General features: G+C 34.3%; 1 protein-coding gene across 5 annotated transcripts; it reads right to left on the bottom strand.

The window, feature by feature from the left end:
• Positions 1-2,071: 2,071 nt before the first annotated feature.
• Positions 2,072-5,030, bottom strand: LOC113707377 (protein LOL1). Of its 5 annotated transcripts, none has more exons than XM_027229674.2 (6): positions 4,901-5,030; positions 4,280-4,446; positions 3,606-3,719; positions 3,387-3,503; positions 3,187-3,296; positions 2,072-2,356 (listed from the first exon to the last, which is right to left on the bottom strand). In XM_027229674.2, the coding sequence occupies exons 2-6, from the start codon at positions 4,338-4,340 to the stop codon at positions 2,318-2,320; spliced, it is 441 nt and encodes a 146-aa protein (XP_027085475.2). In that variant the 5' UTR covers positions 4,341-4,446; positions 4,901-5,030; the 3' UTR covers positions 2,072-2,317. The 5 variants fall into 5 exon arrangements, with proteins under 5 accessions (XP_027085475.2, XP_027085478.2, XP_027085476.2 ...); XM_027229677.2 differs by having other exon boundaries at positions 3,387-3,500; positions 4,901-5,014; XM_027229675.2 differs by having other exon boundaries at positions 3,387-3,500; positions 4,666-4,931.
• Positions 5,031-15,982: the final 10,952 nt, after the last annotated feature.

The raw sequence follows: 15,982 nt of genomic DNA, 5'->3' as shown, positions 1-15,982 counted from the left end.
TTTCGTGTCAAAAAGTGGCGATAGTTATGAGTATTTAGTGTTTAAGCAATGAAAGATGAGTAATCAAATTCCTTCATTTGGTAGATGTCGGAGCTCGCATCAAACGGTTTGAATGGCTAAGAACTAAGCATTTCTCTTGAAAAATTGAAAAACAAAGAAAAATCAAGTGTAGGGGGCATCTTAGAAAAATGTTATGCTAATAGTGAAAAGTGAAAATGTGTATGAAAGTGGAAATATGTGGATGGTTACATTAGCCCGCTGATTCATAAATTTTAATGTTGAAATTTTTGCTTAATAGTCGAATCATTTGCCGATTGATTGTTGGGTAAATATTTTATATTTTTAAATTAGTTAGCCAAGAATTGAAAAAGTTTTTGATTTTAAAAGTTAATTGAAGAGATATTTCTTGGAGGCTAGCTACTAATACTTGACACGTGTTTTAATTGTACTCCAACTATAGATAATTTGAATGATAACTATTGTTTGAACTCGATTGTTTGATTTGTTGTTCTTATGATTGAGGGCAAACATGGGCTAAGTGTGAGAGAAATTGATAAGGTGTATAATTGTTATTGAATTTGTAAATATATTTCCTTGATTTTGGCCAAATATTGCATTATTGGATGGATTTTACTTATATTTGACAACCGCTGCTAATTTCAAGCATATAGCAAGAAAAGGGGTAAAAGTGGATTAATGAAGATTCTTAGACGTTCCGCGGGGTCGCGCCTAAGTTAGCCTCCAAGTCTGGAAGAGTCGAGATTTATCCGCGTGGCGATTTCCCAATTTAAGCTGAAGACCTAAGAAACATGTTCCCAATTGATATTAGGAAACGACCTAGTCTTTTGTCCTCTATGGGAACTTCCTTAGTTTTTAGTAGTAATTAGGAAAGGAGAGACGTAAAACAAAAAGAAAGGGGAGTACCCTTTTACGGGTTAATACCATTTTGTCCCCCCAAACTTTGGACGATTACCTACTTCAATCCCTAAACTTCAAAATGGGACACATAAGTCCCTAAACTTATAAATACCTCTCACTTAAGGAAAATTGTTAACAAATCCTGAATGCCATTGGTGATCGAAGTGTCCCATTTTATAAGGGTTTAGGGATTTAAGTGTCCCATTTTATAAGTTTAGGGACTTAAGTGGGAGATATTTATAAGTTTAGGGACTTAGGTGTCCCATTTTAAAGTTTAGAGACTGAAGTGAGTAATCGTCCAAAGTTTGGGAGGACAAATTGGAATTAACCCCCCCCCCCCCCCCTTTTACTTAGGAGCTCCATATTTGTTTTGACGATTTGATTTGTCTCTTGCACTAGGAGAAGAAAACGGAGACGGCTAGTTTTCTCGCTTGATTGGCATTTTCGAAAGAAACAATTCGAGGAGGGTCATGACTCTTACTTTGAAAAGGAGAAAAACAACGACTCTTGTTTTCTCTCTGAGCCCCCGTGTCTTTTGCTCTTTCTATACTTTTACGTGGGAGATTTTCTATACGATGAACAATTAATTTTTACCACAGTAAAATACCACATTAGAACAGTAAAGTATGGAAAAGTAACATTTGAAGTGGTATTTTTTTCCCCGCAACAGTAACATCTATCATATTCCTATACTAATCTAGGCTATAGGAAGTGGAAATTTAAAGAGACTTGTATAGGGATTAGAGGATCTACTACATTTTTTAGATTATTTTAAGAATGGACTGTGCTTCTTTGAGATGCATTAGGCGGGATTTGAGCCTTCGATCTAGTGCACAAGAGAGCTTTAAAGAGATTCTCCCTGGCCATTGGACCCATTGGTTTTGAACTGGTATTACAATCACCTGCTAGGAGACCAGGTCTAATTTTTGATGAGACATCCCATGTGGATAATTTCAGGCATCCAACTTTTTTCACCAGGAACATTTGACCCGATTCCTATCTTCAGGATTATCCAATTGGAAAAACTCAATTTTTGGAGATTGATATGTTGGTGTAAGCATTTAATTTCAGCATCCCACTGACAATTCAAAAAGATGGATAAAGTGAAATATACAGCCTGATGTCGTGTGCTTGATGCAATTAGAAGAAGCACTAGAAGAAAATGATGTTTTTCTTATCCAATAATTTGAAACAACGCTAGCAACCTAAAATTCATAGATAATAATCTTGTGCATTTACGCAGGAAAATTTGCTTATTCATATCAAAATCACGCGATGGAAAAAGAACTCTATACAATGCAGCAGAAATATACTTTCTCTGCTTCCAGGAATTTTGCAGTTTCTGGCAGCTCTTCAAAATGGCAATATATTGTGGTATTGAAACAGAAAACTTCAGAGTTCAGCTGTTGAACTTCTGCTCAATAGTGCTCGCTGATGCCTGTCGTTCAATGGAAATTTGTTACATGAAGTTGAAACAGTGGACATGATTATTTTGTATTAAGATTAGCATAGGGTTCCATTATCTACATGTGACAATGCTGAAAGTTATTACTCTCCTCCACCAACATATATCCTCAAAGTGCTTAACTAAGTTTTAATCTAGTCATAGTACTTAACAAAGTGTACGGGCCATTCCAGAATGCAAGCTGGTCAGAGATCCAAGGAACTCAAGAGGGGAAAAAGAAAGGGCAAAATTGCTGTTTTCAGAGAGTGGATGTTTGGCACATGTGAAGAAGGTTGGGAAGAGGAGGAGCTTACTAAGGTGTTTCCGCCAGAATGTCAAATGTTACTTTCTGGGAAGTTCCCTTATGCCTTATAAGTGAGAGATCAATAATTGCAATCATGATAATCAGCGGATGACTGATGATTATCATTTATTGAACCATATGACATTCTTGGGATCAAGAATGTGAATGGCTTATGGTTAACTGAATAATTTGTGTGGAGGATAATCAGGAAAGTAAAATTTTTTGCAACTGTTAACAGCAAGAGTTTGCTAGAACATCTTCTGATATTCAACCAACTTAATCTTTTGCTCCTAGTTCATTTGATCCAACTATTGTGCATCTGCAGTGTCCAGCTGCACAATTAGTAGGCATCTCTTGTCTCACAGTGTCTGGGACTTGGATACACTGCAATCTGCATTATGCTGCAGATAGCTTTCACAATTTGATCAAGTTTTTCTTTTTAGCTCCTCCTGAAATTTATCTACCTACCATGATTATGATTTAAACTTGTAAAAGCTGGTTAAACAAAATATATACTGACCCCAATTGATGTCACAAAATTGCAGACGGCGCATTTTACAGATCGCGCCCCATATTGGTACATCAACAGCATCCGGCAGTTCCCACAATTGACATGTGCTACCTGATTTGCTGCCATAAAATACACATGATACTTAACTGCTGCTATCTCAGATTAATGATGTTACAATCTTCAGAAAACCATACTATCACTTAATTTACCTTCCATTGCTAAATTGATGGTGTGACAACAAGAACACTGCACGCTTGTTGCTCCACGAATATACATTAACAAAGTATGGCAGCCCCCACAAACCAACTGAGCCATCTCAGTGCCTGCTAAAGGAAAATCGATACTGAGAAAAGCCCTCCTAAATTTGTTAGCTTTTTAACTAGAATGAAAATTGAGAGGTATGAGTTGGGGAGTCACTGCAAGTATACCAGGAGGAGGTACAGCTGTGACTGCATTGCAAACTGCACAACACACAGAGGTTGCTCCTACCGGATACACCAAAAGGTTTCGACAACCAGAACAAACAAGCTGGCTCTGTGCACCTGATAACCATCAAACTTATTGAGGATCAGAGACTATATGCAACATATCATAAGACAGGTGAATTCTACTTAAGAGATGCACAAAAAATTTCACGGTGACAGGAAGCTTTGAAGTCAAATCATTTTGTAGAACCATACAAATTTGTGAAGTTACAGAACAAAAACCAGAAAAATTTATTGTTCCAAAATTGCTATAAGTGCAAAAACCTTTTGAATACTGATTATTATTGTCAATCTGAAGAATGCTTTCTTTTGCCTTAATTTACTGTTCTTGTTTGTATTCAACAGGCTGAATTTGTGTAAAAAAAATTCTATCTTCAAGTGCAAGTGCTTGACTTGACAAAATCTGATGCTTCTCTGCAGTAAACTCCTTCAGTTGAATTATCGGTAGGTGGCTATGAAAGTGAAAAATGATGGAAGTCACAAATTCCATCTAGCTTTTTAACTTAAACAACATAAGCAATTCAAGAAAACATGTTTCAATATCCTATGCAGCAAAGCAGCATATGTCCATTCAAGTCTCTTGCAGACTATGAATGCTCCTGGATATGATACCATACCAGTTGCAGGTGGTGTAAATGGAACAGGAGGTGTTGGATACGGAGCAAGAGGGACTGGCATTGCAAGACCGGAAAAGAGATTTCTTTTCTTTGCAAACTCTTTAACAATTTACTGCTTCCGAGACGTCAAAAAGAACAGCTCCTATCATCCTTACTAATTACATCCCCTGCAAAAAGAAGCAAGTGAAAAATCCTTTAGTCCCAGAGATTTAAGTATCTCATATAACATTCCGTTCTTCTTAGATAGACGACAGAGGTCAGACCACAGTCAGTTACAGTTGGATTTTCGTGAAAGGCAAATAGGTGGAGAGAATTGGAGGAGTCCGAAAGGAGAAAAACTATTGCAATCAAAAGTTAATTTGCCTGTTAAATCATAAACGCCATACCTAGCAGGTAATGTTGCATACCCCATGCATTGAAGTTCAAAGCCTCTTTTCTGGCTATGATTTCAGTTAAGCATTACAGAGTGGAGTGGGGCAAGCACACAGCTTATCAAGAGGGAGAGAGAAGAAAGAGAAAGGTTGTTGATTGATTGTAAGTAGACAAATGAAATGTTAAACAAGTGATAGATTTTCACAATTTGTCGCGTAGACACAACCTTTCACGCAAAAAAAATCATACATTGCATACTCGTACACTTCTCAAATTGCGAAGTCTGAAGAACCCTGCATTCTTTTTCCTTGATTATGTGTCAAATCATCAAGTTTCCAAACCATGAAGATGCCTTTCTCATGTCCATTGTTTGCAAATTCCAATTTTCCTGATATCATTGGAGGGTTCTTTTCCTCATGTCAAAAAAAAAAAAAAAAATAGAACTGGCAGGAAAGTCTCAATTGTTATTGACTCTTCGGTAAGGACAGACCACTTTCTCACAAAAAATTGTGTATTCGAATCTCATTATCGATGTGAGAGTTGTATTGGTGAGTGATTTGTAAGTGCCTCTTGTAAGCAACCTATGGTCTCGGAGGCCTAACCTAACCGATAGTGGTAATCGGAGCCGAACTCATCAAAACTTTTTTCAAAAAAAAAAAAAAAAAGGGAAAGTGTCAATTGTTGCAACTCAAAGTGGAGACGAGGCAGGGACGGTCATCAGAAAGACCGTCATTGAACAGTTCACGGTCAGGATTTGGTCCAAAAAAATTGTACGATCCAAATCACTTATTATACATCGTTTTTAACAACGTGTGTGGGGTTCATAAAAATTTGTTCTAAAGTTACACGTTATGCAAACAAAGTTATATCATGTGCAAACAAAATTACGCGGTATACAAAATACACAAAATCGTCAGAAACGATTGCACCTGCAGCCGTTCTGCCCGGTTGCCTGCCCGTGGTCTTGAGTATCAACGAGTATGCACGAACTTTCCTTAAAAAGACAAAAAGGTGCGAATACACACATACTCAAAAGTTGACTGAGCACTATTTTGTAGGTAGATTTTTTTTTTACCATGTTTGGTTGCCTCTGTTTCATTTTTGTAGGGTGCAAAATTTATTTCATTTTCTACTTTTGGAATTGAAAGGGGTATGGTGCACAGATGATTTTCCCATGAGCTGTTGGTGGCGCATCAAGATCAACTTTTCTCATGATTCTCTGTGTCCCAAAAGCATGCACGTGACTGGAGGGTTTAGCCACACGCACCTTTCCTTTCTCTTGGGTGGGGTGGGACGGACTGGACTAGGCAGAGTGGACCACGCAAGCTTTCTCGTTTCAAGCTGGGCCTTCAATTAAATCTTCATCGCTTTCTACCCTTGTGGACTGATCTATGGCAAGTGACTAACACTCTCGACGGTGGTCCACTATTCCTGGACCGCTGCCCCGTCTTTGCCCATCTGAAATCTTGTACTTGCGGCGAATTGTAATTATCAGTCCCTTTCTTTTTGTATGGCACTTATTTTTCACTTTTTTGGTTGTCAATGGTGGCTAAATTTATCGTAATTCATCAATATATCTACAATTGCTCCCTGTTGGCATTCAAATGAAAACTTAATAGGCTCTATTTCACTTAATTTTGGATGATAATTTTTTTATGCTCCTGTTTGCTTTTGCAAATAGATTTTAGATCTTTTGATGGTGGTAAAAAAAGGTATATATTACAAATTAGGATAGGGCCATAATTTCGGATCTTGTCTTATAATGGGATTATTATGTCATTTGCCAAATACAAAAAGCACATGATTATGTTGGGAATTGAAATGTTTAATCAGAGTTGAGTCCAATGGACTAGGTCCCTCTCCATTGTATCATTACAAGACAATTAAATTAATTTAAAAATTATCTTCCAAAATCAGTAGCTTTCATAATACTCCCTCCGTCCCACCTTGATAGTCCTGGTTTCTTTTTAACACAGTTTAAGAAAAAGTAGTTAACTCTGTTGGAACAATCAATTTAGATAACTATTTTCCTAAAATACCCTCACATTAATTAAAGTACAACTTTATAAAAAATTGAATTGATAGTAAAAAAGAATCAACTCTCGTTAAATGGAGTAGGTTTGTAGTAACAACAACTTACATTGAATAAGGGTATTTTAGAAAAATTAAAATACAACTATATTTTTCAATTGGAAAGTGGACTACAATTTGGGACGAATGAAAAAGGAAAACAGGGCTATCAAAGTGGAACGGAGGGAGTATATTTCATCGCTTGTGTTAGTTATACATAAAACTTTGTATGAAATTGGTGAAATTTTGCCGTCTGGTTAATCATTAGAAATTTTATTATAATTTGGACCTATTTTTCATCATTCAAATGTTTCACACGAAATTGAATGTCAAAATTTTTGAAAAAGAATATCATCTTTTAATATGTTGATCTAGATATTAAAAAAAAGTAATTGATATAATTAGATGATTTATAAAATTATAGTAATTTAGATATAAATAAATGAAGAGAAAGTTCAATGAAGAGTAATCTAATTCTAATGATGAGAATCCCAACCTGAGTAATAATACCCTAGGAAAAAAAATTGTTATTATAAAAGTTTCAACTCTTGTTCTCTTGATACCCCCTCTCCACTGTAAAGGATTTCACAGATGAACTGAAAGCAACAAAAGGCAAAATGATAAAAGAAACAAAAAGAAAAAAAAAGCTACCAGCTGCCGGCTGACACGAGTCGCTGTAACATCTACTTTTACAAATTTGCCATACTTAAAAGTAAATATTCAAAACGACATCCATTTCCTTTAAGAAAAGTCAAAACCCACTTTACAATAATTAAACCCTTTTCTTAGGCAAAAGTTTTAGGATTAATCTTTCTTTTACACTACATTGATAGTGCATACACTGTTAGCATTGAATGAATGATAACTATACAAAATTTAAATTTGAAATTCAACTTGTACACACATGTCATGAATCAAACGGTGATAGTATATACACTGTGTACATAAGATATATTCAAAGTTCTGTATTTAAATTTAACTTGCTGGGTCATGGTCGCAATACACCACTGGTTTTATATTTTTGATAAATATATTTTTTAATTATTTTTTATTTCATTTACATCAACTCGTTAAAAAATATATAATTTTTTATAAAAACTTTAGAAAAATAACAATCCAAACGGGTAAAACTCTTCTTATTTTGAGCCACTAGTCTTCTCAGCGTGAAGTGAAATTCGTCCACTGAGCTAAGAGACAAAGGAAATTATTGAGACTAGAATTAGTATCTACTAGTTTCTAGAGCGAGGTAGGGGAGAAAAAAATCTCTTGTAACTCGTGTAGGAAAAGATTCGATGTGAGAAGACTTTGTGCATTCATGGCTTGACTTGGAAAAACAACACGGTTTCATTCTGTCGCCACTCACACATGTCGGCCGGCAAGCACAGTTCAACCAACGCCTCATCTTATGGCATCAGGAATTACACGATCCAAACTACTAGTGATGGGGCATGAACTTGTCATTTTTCTCAAGGACAGAATTGCATCATATATCCTGGTGGGAAATGGGGCCGGAAGTTCCGAAAGGCAAATGGCTAAGATTTGATCCAAAAAAAATTTTAAGATTCAGATTTTACCTTATGGCTTATACATTATTTTTTATATCATCTATGGAATTCACAAAATTTTGTTCTGAATTACACATTATACAAAATAAATTACATCGTGTGTAAACTAAATTATATCTTATGCAAAATGCACAAAATCGATCTCAACGATTTCTCTGTTGACCGTCCCTGCCCCTGGTCTCGTCTCGGTGACTTCACGCTGCAGTCCATTGTTTTCCATACGTTTTACACTTATTTCGCTTGTATCCTTCGTGATATATAACTCCCATGTATTTATTTATAAAAAAAAATAGAAATGTTATAGACGCTATGATTTTAAGAATTATAGATCACTCTTCATTATTAGAATTTCCAAGATTATTGTTATCCTATCTTCTTATCATTATATTTTAAGTATTTTCATCTCCTGAATTTTAAACACTTTTATAAGTGTTGAACTCTAAAAAATATTTGTCAATCTAGCGCGTAAAGAAATATTGATCAAACCCAAAAGCTGGTCTCACATCAGATATTTGGTATTGTTCCTAGCCTTCAAAAGACTGCCAAGAAAAAAAAAAGTAACTTTAGGATATGCACAAGTGTCATTTAATATATTTAAGCAATATAAATCATTAAGTATAGAATCTACAAGTTTTTCAATGAATGCAGTACAGCTAGATGATTATAATTCTAGGGAAAAAAAAAGACTACAATAACTTCATTCTAAAGTGCATCCAAATACAACCAAGATTTCTACCTGCGTTAATTAGTTGGAGAATTTTAATAGAAAGATCATTTCATTCAATAAATTTGCACTAATGGTAAAAATATGTCAAATCAAATATGACACAGGTACAAATCTAAAATCAATAGATACAACAGATCTGAAAATTCAATACAAATAATGATAAGTTCCAACATATCCTCCATCTAGATGAATCATTGTAGTTCTATAGATATGTATATATTTTCTAACAGTTAGATCTAATTAAACATTGGTTTAAATTCAAAGAAAAGAAAAGTTTAGATTTGACAATAATAAACGGAGAAAATTAGAGAAATCTCAAAATTGACAAAAAAAAAGGATAAAAACTGAAACAAAACTCTTACAAGGAAAAACCTAAGAGAGAATTAAACTCTCACTAGAACAATTTAGAAGAGAAGAAACTCTTATTGAGAGATTTTAGAAAAGAAGAATCTATCACTAAGAAACCCTAAGAGAGAATTTATTTTTACAAGACAAACTAAAAACAAAAATAGAAAGAGCACTCCCTTCCATGAGGAAAGGCTAGATAAAATTATCTGGACTCTCTCCCACGGAAGAGTTAGATAAAATTTTGGCCAGAGGAATTCTAGAGAGCAATTTAAATAGCATAAACTTCTGAAGAATGGCAGATTGTGGACACATTTGATAAGACTGATTTTGCATGTGTTTCATTGCAAACTTTCGGGATTACAAAAAAATTGTCTGATCTTTTTATCATATTATCTCTTTTGCTTTAGAAAAGTTACTTATCTTATTTCTGACCAGATGTTAAAGTGTATGTAGAATGTGTAGATCATCACACGTTTTTCTAATGGTTAAAAATAAAAAAAGTTTCGTGTGATATACCTAATATACAGAAAAATCTCCCGTGATTTCAAAACATACAAAACGACATCTTATGTTTTGAACTAAATTATAAATTAACAGAATTCGTTAAATTTAACGGAATCCGGTAAACTTAATGGAATCCGGTAAGTTGAACAGTCGAGACCGTCATTTTCGTTAAATTTAACAAATTCTATTAGTTTAAAACATGAGATGTCGTTTTGTCTGTTTTGAAACCACAAAGGGTTTTCCTGTATATTAGGTATATCACATGAGACTTTTTTATTTTTAACCCTTTTTCTAATTTACTTCCCAACACGAAAAACTACCCTTCAAGTCGTTTCTACCACCTCAATCTTCAAGAAGTATTTAGTGTTGTTGATAAAGTTGGGAAAGTTTCTTGTGAATAAAAGTTCATTTCTTGCAAGATAATCTCATGTTCTTGTTGATTTCGTACGTGATTCTAGAGAAAATATTCACATGACCTCTGAACATGATTATGAAATTAACGTTCTGTCTGCAGACAACAAGAAAGAAAGTAGAAACCCAAAGCAATAATAGATTGAAGTGATAAGGATGGACAACGACTCCATGAGGCTAATTAATCAGATTACCAGCAAATCAACTAACCATCCACGTCCATCACAAATACTTGCGAGCGGTTGAACTATCAAAAGAAGGCCAACACTGAACAAGTTTAAATACGTATGACCATTTCCTAAAGTATGAAAATGGCATCAAGAACATTCAAGTAATTGGTCAATCTGATTTTCAAATGTCCGATGCATGCATCGACATTTCAATCTTATCAAAACATAAAGAGACATTAATACTACTTTTCGCTGCTCAACCTGGAACGCAATGTTTTACATAAACTATACGTGCAAATTTAAGAAGTTCCAAGCTCAGATTCATATCTGTTTGGAATGGAGATTATTTAATCTTTTTTTTGGAATAATACTCTAATACTTTTGGTGATGTGATATATGTAAAATAAAGAGATGGTTTCAAAACGTGTTTATGATACAACAAAAGGAATTAAAAAAAAACTATATCCAAACAAAGTAATTTTTCCGTAACTTAAGTAATTGACAAAATCAACTATATATCATTTTCATGAATCTAATGCTAAAACTATATAGACATTTTAGACTAGTAGCCTAATACCCTATTCTTCAAGCATTAAGATTTTTCACTCTTTCTACTTTAGGCTATATCATTCGAGAACTCTAGCATTACAAAAACTTTTTGAAATGAGTTTTTAATTAGAAAAAAGGAAGGAAACTTGCATGGCTTGAGAAATTTAAGGAGTTCCAAGTTCAGAGTCGTATCTGTTTGGAATGAAGATTATTTATTTGCTTAAATATTATGAGTAAATTTTATATATACTGTCAGTGTATACATTATCACGATTGGATGAATGAAACATGAGCAAATTTTAAATTTCAAATTCAAAATTTGCACATATATTATATATCTAATGATGATATCATAGTATATATAAGATTAATTCATAATATTATAATATTTTTGTGATAAGATGTATATAAAATAAAAAGTTATTGAAAAATTGAGAAGATAACTCGAAAACGTGTTTATGATACCCAAGAAAAAAAAAAGGGCTATCCAAGCAAAGTAATTTTCCCATAATTTAAGTAATTGAGAAAATCAACTGTCATTTTCATGAATCTGTGGTTATAGACTATGCCGATATTTTTTATTAGTAGCCTGGTATACCCCATTCTTCATGCTTCAAGATTTTTGACTCTTTCTACTGTTTCTACTTAAGGCTATCATTCAAGAAGTCTAGCATCTCAAGAACTTTTCAAAATGAGCTTTTATTTAAGAAAGGAAGGAAACTTGCACGGCTTGAGAAATCAAATGGCTTTGTTCGACTGAATGTAGCCAAGAACGCTCTCTGGAGTGTTGCGTTTCATTATTGCACTTTTGAGATGCGGCAAAACAATTGAGTAGCTGAACTTTGTCCAACAAGGTCTAAGTACATTAAAAATTGGTGCTATCTTTGAGAACCACAAATTGTCTGCTCAATCATGAGACACTTTTCGCATGCCATTTTAAGAAACTTGAAAAAAAAAAAAAAAAAAAAAGACAATTGCTCGTGGCCTTACGCGCGAAGCTGTTATCTGTACTCTATTTTTTTGTTAATTGTACTCGCACCATTTATTTTATTAGATAATTTAATAAATAAAAAATTATACAATAAAAATAATAGTAAGAGTGTGATTAACAAAAAAAAGGAAGTGCAAAAAACATTTCCTCCCTTATATATTAGGACAATGTCACATAAAAATGTTAATTTAGAACATCCAGTATCCACTTGTTAATAAACTTAAATTATATTTAATTTATCATATAAAAACACATACTCCATTCATTCCACCCCTGCATTGAGATTTCCGAATAAACTTCACTTTTGTTTAAAAAAAAAAAAAAAAGGAGTTTAACGCTCTCAATGATTGCCCACCGGTTCCTGTCAACCGAACCCTTATCTTTGTAGCAGTATTGGAGGAATTTGACACCCCATTCCCAAAGAAAAGTCTTTGCCACAAGAAAAGGAGAAAATAAAAGGTACAATATGAAAAGTGAATAAAACAAAGGGGAGAGAGTTGGAAGGAGGCCAAATAAGTGAGCAACAAGGGAGTGTATGAAGAAGAAAGCATGGGCAGCGACCCTTCAAAGGCTGAAAACTCACAAGACAGCAACATTACGAGTGAATTGAAGGGAAGATGATCGATACATAATAAAGAGACTGGACCAGTTGGTTTGTAGTTTGTACACTTTTTTTTGGCTGTTCTCCGCATTCCTTTTTGTGATCCCAAGTGGATATTCTTATCTCCCTTCTATATAAATAAAATCCATCAATTGATGCAGCAAGAAGAATTGAAATTCTTGGTTTTTTGCCTTTTTGTGTTTCTTGAAGAGAAAAAATTCCTTTTGGCTCTTTGAAACTTGAAACATGCGGATGTCCGATCTTCTGATGCTCATATTTTGTTCAATTCTATGTGATATAATTTTATTTGTTCAAAATGTAAATATAGAATAAAATTTTATGAATCCCACACATAATGTTAAAATTAATGTATAAGACGTGATCTGAATCTTATATATATATTTTGATCAAATCATGATCGTGAACCTTTTTGAACAACTGCTACCTGCAATCGTGCTGGCCCCAGAAATTAATAATCTTACAAGTTGAAGTTCATTTCATCAATTATACACAAATGCAGCCCACCATGACATGGAAAAGAGAAACAATAGGCAGTTTTTTTTAGCACAATTGGCCATTTGCTTTCTTGTGGGTGTTTATGTCACCTTGCACTCTCGTGGGGCTTTGATAATTTGCCGACTGGGAATCTATGGTGGCTCTAGTTTTTACACTAATGAAAAATTTAATGATGTTCTTTAACGTACATTTGGCTAGACACTCATAAGAGCATGAGAGTGTTTGGAAACCCAAATTATCTCAAATAATATTTCGCTTGCATCATAAACACATTTCTCAATCTACCTTTTTATATTCTCAATCACCTTTTTATCTCACATACATCACATCACAAAAAGTGTTCTATAAAGTCAAGTTCGTACTTTTCAGGTAAAATGGACAAGACAAGTACAGACTTTTTTTTCGAAAAAATTAATTTAGTTATTCGTATAAGTAAAATTCTTACTACTCTTAGTATACCTAGAACTATTACTCTTTTTACCTCAAAAGAATTATTACTCTGTTTTAAAAAGACCTAAAGATCATTACACCAAAAAAAAAAAAAAAGGAAGGAGGTAAAAGGGAAATTTTTATAAAATACAAGGAGTGAACACTAATTTACTTTTTCCAAAACTACAGAAATATGGAGATTTAGATTATACAAGGATCTACCTACTTAAAAATGACCAGAAAATGTATAGTTAAAGTTCTACCATTAGTACAAATTTTAATGAAATTATGATATTTTATCGTAATAAAAAGAATGACCAGAAAATAGAAATCACAATCTATACAAAATATATATATATATCAATATTTGCTTTGAACTTGGGGGGAGGGTTGGGTTGGGTGGTACGGGGGGAGGGAGTGTAAGCAAGAGATCTCGGGTTCGAGTCCTCCCGTTTACACAAAAAAAAAAAAAAAAAAAATTATTTGCTTTGAACTTGTGTAATCTTCCAATCGATGAGTTCATGTTATCTCTTTGCCTAGCGCTAACCCAAAAAATATCCAAAACAGATCTCGTCCATAAACCAATTTGCAACCTATCAAAAGTTGGCTTTACACTTTCTCGATTGACTGGACAAATCCCTTCATGGTAAGAAGAAAATCAGTGAAAGTTGAATCTCTTCCCCAGACTTTGCTCTCTTGGGGGCCTACATAATTCACGCCACATCATTTTTAACAAAATGTAAAGACAAAATTAAAACGTTGGCAGCACATCTAAGTGTTCCCTGATGAAGATTTAAGGACCCCCCTCATTCACACATCTTGAACAGACTGTCAAACTTGGGCATCGTTTCAAGTGAACATCCTCATCACTCGGATGAGGTTGCTATCGTCCCCCCTGCCGAAAATCTGGACTTGTTTTTCATGGATATCACCTTAATGAGTACGTTGATTGGAGGGTTTGCGATAATTTTGGCTATTGATGACTATTAAGCATGAAACATCTAGAAAAATGTAGGTTAGATTTGGATAGTATAATAAAGAAAAATATCTCTCTCTCTATCTCTGACACGTACATATAAGAAAAAGTTAGCTGGGGCGAATTCGATCACCACCACGTGGATCAGAGGTAATCCCCCGAGGCCATAGGTCATTTATAGAATTCTTATAAATCACCCATCAATGCAGTTTTCACATCATCAGCTATCGTTCACCTGTCAAAAATTTGGACTTACTTTTCATGGATATCACCTCATCTTTAAAAAAATGTAGGTTAGATCTGGATCGTCCAGTACAGAAAATTATCACATATATATATATATATAGGAAAAAGTTAGTCTGGATGAATTCGATCATCACTACGGATCAGGGCAATGACCCGAGACTATAAATCACTCACTCACCAAGATAGCTCTCACACCAGCAGTTGAATTTGAACACACAACCAATTATTCGTTCTTACTAATTCAACCAACTTGTGTTGACAAAGAAAATATGTATATGTATACGTCAAATGACAACAGATTATATCAGGCAGACGTCATGATTGGTGTCCAGATCTAATAGCTATCCGATAGGGACGATTCAATCTGCGGGGTGCTCAATTATTAGATGGTTTTTTTTCCTGCCTTTTGGGTTTCAGGATAAATTGCATAGTAATTAGTTGCATCAACGAGTTAGTGTCAAAGGTACGAGAATCTAAATTCATTACAATCATAGGGGTCCGGTTTGATTCGTGGAAACATGATGAACTCATCAGTCATCGCCTTAGCTGGTGATGATCTTTTTTGTTACGTCCTTATTGAAGGCAGCAACGGAGTGGAGTGATTATTTCACAGCCATGTGGTATATGGACGAAATTAAAAACAGTCTGGATTTAGCCTATCTACTTATCCTTTAAAAACCACTAATTCAGGATTCTGCAACTAAACACACTCTGGATTAGCCTATCTCCTTATCCTTGGAAACCACTAATTCAGGATTCTACAATTAGCGTCGCATCATATGATAATTTGAAGGTGAGACCAAAAATTAAAATCTCATACTGGGATTCAAGAATTCAGAAGAAGATATGCCACCTTATAAGACCTGGTCTGGTATTGAAGTTAAAATTGGCCCTTCAAATGTATGGACTTAATAACAAGGCAATCCATGCCACCAACAGAGCTTAAAGCCTTTGGCCCAATTCTTTTGATAAACTTTGCACCAAATGGATAAACTATGCCCCTTTAAAGGGAGGGATTTGTTTTTTGAAAGATTAGAGATTGGATTTAAGAAAGAAAGATGGCAGATTTGAACCCATATTTCTAATTTTTGGAGTTTCAATTTTAGCTATTCAATTTTAACCATTAGACTAAAACCTCCTCGACCTGAAAGCAGCTCGAGGTAATAGACTCGAAATCTTTTGGCTCATGGCTTTCTACATTAAGGATGACAATTTTGAATAAGGCAAA

This window comes from Coffea arabica, chromosome 8c (assembly GCF_036785885.1).
Source record: "Coffea arabica cultivar ET-39 chromosome 8c, Coffea Arabica ET-39 HiFi, whole genome shotgun sequence".
Taxonomy (NCBI): Eukaryota; Viridiplantae; Streptophyta; class Magnoliopsida; order Gentianales; family Rubiaceae; genus Coffea; species Coffea arabica.
Note: the sequence above shows the minus strand (reverse complement) of the source record. Positions and strands in the feature narration are given on the sequence as shown.

What these genes read in the sequence shown, in the direction of transcription:
- LOC113707377 (XM_027229674.2), bottom strand. Translation starts at nt 4,340, where the DNA reads ATGCCAGTCCCTCTTGCTCCGTATCCAACACCTCCTGTTCCATTTACA. An exon ending in CACAGCTGTACCTCCTCCTG is followed by an intron (nt 3,504 to 3,605) that starts GTATACTTGCAG and finishes ATTTTCCTTTAG; the next exon opens with CAGGCACTGAGATGGCTCAG. An exon ending in ATTTTGTGACATCAATTGGG is followed by an intron (nt 2,357 to 3,186) that starts GTCAGTATATAT and finishes ATTGAACGACAG; the next exon opens with GCATCAGCGAGCACTATTGA.